The 5,166-nt window shown below is 66.3% G+C and overlaps 1 protein-coding gene across 1 annotated transcript in view; it reads left to right on the top strand.

Moving 5' to 3' along the window:
• The window catches only part of RBM42 (RNA binding motif protein 42), a 13,008-nt gene extending 8,173 nt beyond the window's left edge, over nt 1–4,835 (top strand). Inside the window, exons 10-11 of the mRNA XM_054396603.1 lie at nt 4,337–4,432; nt 4,707–4,835. Coding sequence (XP_054252578.1) covers nt 4,337–4,432; nt 4,707–4,835 — 225 coding nt within the window. The remainder of the gene's footprint in view (nt 1–4,336; nt 4,433–4,706) is intronic.
• The last annotated feature ends 331 nt before the right edge of the window (nt 4,836–5,166 follow it).

Genomic DNA, 5,166 nt, shown 5'->3' on the forward strand with positions numbered 1-5,166 from the left:
GGCACTGGGAGGGGACTGGGGGTCACTGGGGCATACTGGGCTGTATTGGGCAGCACTGGGAGGGGGCCTGGGGGCATACTGGGAGGCACTGGGAGGGGACTGGGGGTCACTGGGGCATACTGGGCTGTATTGGGCAGCACCTGGGAGGGGCCTGGGGGCATACTGGGAGGGATGGAGAGGGGACTGGGAGCATACTGGGAGGCACTGGGAGGGGACTGGGGGTCACTGGCGGCATACTGGGCTGTATTGGGCAGCCCTGGGAGGGGCCTGGGGGCATACTGGGAGGGATGGAGAGGGACTGGGCATCGGGAGGGACTGGGGCAGGGCATACTGGGCTGTATTGGGCAGCCCGGGAGGGGCCTGGGGCATACTGGGAGGCACTGGGAGGGGACTGGGGGTCACTGGGGCGTACTGGCTGTATTGGGCAGCCCTGGGGAGGGGCCTGGGTGCATACTGGAGGCACTGGGAGGGGACTGGGGGTCACTGGGGGCATACTGGGCTGTATTGGGCAGCCCTGGGAGGGGCCTGGGGGCATACTGGGAGGGATGGAGAAGGGGACTGGGAGCATACTGGGAGGCACTGGGAGGGGACTGGGGGGGTCACACTGGGGCATACTGGGGGCTGTATTGGGCAGCCCTGGGAGGGGCCTGGGGGCAGATGGGAGGGTTGGAGAGGGGACATGGGAGCATACTGGGGAGGGCACTGGGAGGGGACTGGGGGCTCACTGGGGCATACTGGGCTGTATTGGGCAGCCCTGGGAGGGGCCTTGGGAGCATACTGGGAGGGCACTGGGTAGGGGACTGGGGGTTCACTGGGGCATACTGGGCTGTAATTGGGCAGGCCCTGGGAGGGGCCTGGGGGCATACTGGGAGGGATTGGAGGGGGGCCGGGAGCATACTGGGAGGCACTGGGAGTAGACTGGGAGGACACTGGGGCATACTGGGCTGTACTGGGGCAGCCCTGGGAGGGGCCTGGGGGCATACTGGGAGGCACTGGGAGGGGACTGGGGGTCACTGGGGCATACTGGGCTGTATTGGGCAGCCCTGGGAGGGGCCTGGGGGCATACTGGGAGGGATGGAGAGGGGACTGGGAGCATACTGGGAGGCACTGGGAGGGGACTGGGGTCACTGGGGCATACTGGGCTGTATTGGGCAGCCCTGGGAGGGGCCTGGGGGCATACTGGGAGGGGACTGGGGGTCACTGGGGCATACTGGGCTGTATTGGGCAGCCCTGGGAGGGGCCTGGGGGCATACTGGGAGGGATGGAGAGGGGACTGGGGGCATACTGGGAGGCACTGGGAGGGATGGAGAGGGGCCTGGGGGCATACTGGGAGGCACTGGGAGGGATGGAGAGGGGCCTGGGAGGCACTGGGAGGGATGGAGAGGGGCCTGGGGGCATACTGGGGCACTGGAGGGATGGAGGGGCCTGGGAGGCACTGGGAGGGATGGAGAGGGGCCTGGGAGGCACTGGGAGGGATGGAGAGGGGCCTGGGGCATACTGGGAGGGATGGAGAGGGGCCTGGGGGCATACTGGGCAGCACTGGCGGTCACTGGGGCCATACTGGGAGGCTGCTGGGCCATGCTGGGACTGGGGTGCCTGGGAGGGAATGGGAGGGACTGGAGCTTGCTGGGATGAACTGGGAGGGGGACTGGGGAGCGATCCCCAAGGAGCTCTTACAAGGGCGACGCCAGGGGTGGGGCCCACAGAGAGTCTTAAAGGGGCGATGGGAGCTGCCCTGGGAGGGACCTGGGGGTCCAGAGGGTCCTGCTGGGACCCCCCCCCAAGGCCACCTGAGGACCTCCAGGTGGTGCCCACCCAGGTGGAGCTCCGAGGAAGCTCCTGAGATGCCTTCAACTTCTCTCCACCTCCTTTATTCCTCCGGAGCCCTCCCGGAGCCTGGGGCTGGGAGGGTCTGGACTGGTTTGAACTGGACCCCAACTGGTCTGGGGGGGGGGGAGGTCTTCTCCTACTCCCCCTCCTTGTCCTCCCCGTGGGTGATGACGTAGCAAATGTTCTTATAGTCCACATTGCCAGCGACGTCCGGGGGGAAGGCAGCCCACATGTTCTTGATCTACTGGGAGGCACTGGGATGGACTGGGAGGGACTGGGAGGGGAGGGGGAGGGACTGGGAGGGGACTGGGAGGGACTGGGAGGGACTGGGAGGGACTGGGAGGGACTGGGAGGGGACTGGGAGGGACTGGGAGGGACTGGGAGGGACTGGGAGGGACTGGGAGGGACTGGGAGGGACTGGGAGGGACTGGGAGGGGACTGGGAGGGACTGGGAGGGACTGGGAGGGGACTGGGAGGGACTGGGAGGGGACTGGGAGGGACTGGGAGGGACTGGGAGGGGACTGGGAGGGACTGGGAGGGACTGGGAGGGACTGGGAGGGGACTGGGAGGGACTGGGAGGGGACTGGGAGGGGACTGGGAGGGACTGGGAGGGACTGGGAGGGGACTGGGAGGGACTGGGAGGGGACTGGGAGGGACTGGGAGGGACTGGGAGGGGATGGGGAGGGACTGGGAGGGACTGGGAGGGGACTGGGAGGGACTGGGAGGGACTGGGAGGGAGTGGGAGGGACTGGGAGGGACTGGGAGGGGAGTGGGAGGGACTGGGAGGGGACTGGGAGGGGACTGGGAGGGACTGGGAGGGACTGGGAGGGACTGGGAGGGACTGGGAGGGACTGGGAGGGGACTGGGAGGGACTGGGAGGGATGGGAGGGACTGGGAGGGACTGGGAGGGACTGGGAGGGGACTGGGAGGGACTGGGAGGGACTGGGAGGGGACTGGGAGGGGACTGGGAGGGGATTGGGAGGGACTGGGAGGGACTGGGAGGGGATTGGGAGGGACTGGGAGGGACTGGGAGGGACTGGGAGGGGATTGGGAGGGACTGGGAGGGACTGGGAGGGGAGGGGGAGGGACTGGGAGGGGACTGGGAAGGGAGAGGAGGGACTGGGAGGGACTGGGAGAGGATTGGGTGGGACTCAGGGGGGACTGGGAGGGGATTGGGTTGCAGTGGGAGGAAACTGGGAGGGGACTGGGAGGGAATTGGGAGGGACTGGGAGGGAATTGGGAGGGACTGGGAGAGGATTGGGAGGGACTGGGAGAGGATTGGGAGGGACTGGGAGAGGATTGGGAGGGGACTGGGAGGGACTGGGAGAGGAATGGGAGGGGACTGGGAGGGGACTGGGAGAGGATTGGGAAAGGATTGGGAGGGATTGGGAGGGGACTGGGAGGGACTGGGAGAGGATTGGGATGCAGTGGGAGGGGACTGGGGGGGACTGGGAGGGGATTGGGAGGGGACTGGGAGGGACTGGGATGCAGTGGGAGGGTTACTGGTCTGTACTGGTCTGTACTGGTCTGCACTGGGAGCTCTCTCACCTCCTCGGGGCTGAACCGATCGCATTGGGTGGTCAGCAGCTCCTCCAGGCTGGGGGGACACCCAGTTCCAACCAGTTCAAACCAGTTCCAACCAGTGCCCCCCAGTACAGCCAGTCAGCCCCTCCCAGTCCCTCCCAGTCCCTCCCAGTTCCTCACAAGCTCTTCTTGATGCTTCCCTTCCCGTCTGGGTCCAGCACTTTGAAGGCTCCCATGATGACGTCCTCGGGGTCAGCCCCTGCCAGTACAGACCAGTTCAGACCAGTTATAGACCAGTCTAGACCGCTTCAGTCCAGTAACACCAGTATAGACCCAGTACAGCCAATATGGACCGTATAGCAGTTCAGACCAGTCAGCCCCCACTGCTCCTGGTCAGCTGAATCCACTCCCAGAGCCCTTCCGTCCCTCCACTAAGCTCCATGTCCCCCCCAGGTCCACCTCCCAAGTTCCCCACCTCCCGCCCAGTCCCACCCATCCCCTCCCAGTCCCTCCCAAGTCCCCCCAGTCCCTTCCCATCCCCTCCAGTCCCTGCCCATCCCCGCCTGTCCCTCCCAGGTGCCTCCCTGGCCAGGGCCTGCAGCAGCCCCGGCCCGTACCCACCTGTGCCCGCCCTGGGCCCCCCTGAGCCCCGCCCTGGCCAAGGACTGTCCGAAGGGACCTGGCACCGGACCTGGCAGGCGACCTGCACGACATGGCCCCGCCCTTCCACGCCCTGTGGACCCCATTGGGACCCGCCATTTGGAGCGCACTGGGCACAGGACTCCGCGGGGACCTGCCAGCCGAGCGGGAGGGGATTGGGAGGACTGGGAGGGGATTGGGAGGGACTGGCGGGGATTGGGAGGGACTGGGAGGCGGACTGGGAGGGGATTGGGTAGGTGAGAGGGAGGGGACTGGGTAGGGGACTGGGCAGGGGACTGGGAGGGGTGCATTGGGGAGGGACTTGGGAGGGGGACTGGGAGGGGACTGGTTGCGGGCACCTGGGGAGGGGATTGGGAGGGGACTGGAGGGACTGGCAGGACTGGGAGGGGACCTGGGGGGGCACTGGGAGGGGGACTGGGTGGGGTCTGGGCAGGGACTGGGGAGGGGATGGGAGGGGACTGGGAGGGGACTGGGAGGGGACTGGGAGGGGACTGGGGGAGACTGGGAGGGGACTGGGAGGGGACTGGGGGGGACTGGGGGGGACTGGAGCTTACTGGGAGGGGACTGGGAAGGGCTCTGGGAGTGGATTCAGCTGAGCCAGGAGGGGCAGTGGGGGCTGAGCTGGTCTGAACTGGTCTATACTGGTCCATATTGGTCTGTACTGGTCTATACTGGTGTGTACTGGTCTGAAGCGGTCTAGACTGGTCTATACTGGTCTGAACTGGTCTGTACTGGCAGGGGCTGACCCCGAGGACGTCATCATGGGAGCCTTCAAAGTGCTGGACCCAGACGGGAAGGGAAGCATCAAGAAGAGCTTGTGAGGAACTGGGAGGGACTGGGAGGGACTGGGAGGGGCTGACTGGCTGTACTGGGGGGCACTGGTTGGAACTGGTTTGAACTGGTTGGAACTGGGTGTCCCCCCAGCCTGGAGGAGCTGCTGACCACCCAATGCGATCGGTTCAGCCCCGAGGAGGTGAGAGAGCTCCCAGTGCAGACCAGTACAGACCAGTACAGACCAGTAACCCTCCCACTGCATCCCAGTCCCTCCCAGTCCCCTCCCAATCCCCTCCCAGTCCCCCCCAAGTCCCCTCCCACTGCATCCCAATCCTCTCCTGTCCAGCCCTTTTCCCCGACAAAATCACTGCCTTTCCT

This window comes from Indicator indicator, chromosome 38, assembly GCF_027791375.1.
Source record: "Indicator indicator isolate 239-I01 chromosome 38, UM_Iind_1.1, whole genome shotgun sequence".
In the NCBI taxonomy this organism is placed as follows: domain Eukaryota; kingdom Metazoa; phylum Chordata; class Aves; order Piciformes; family Indicatoridae; genus Indicator; species Indicator indicator.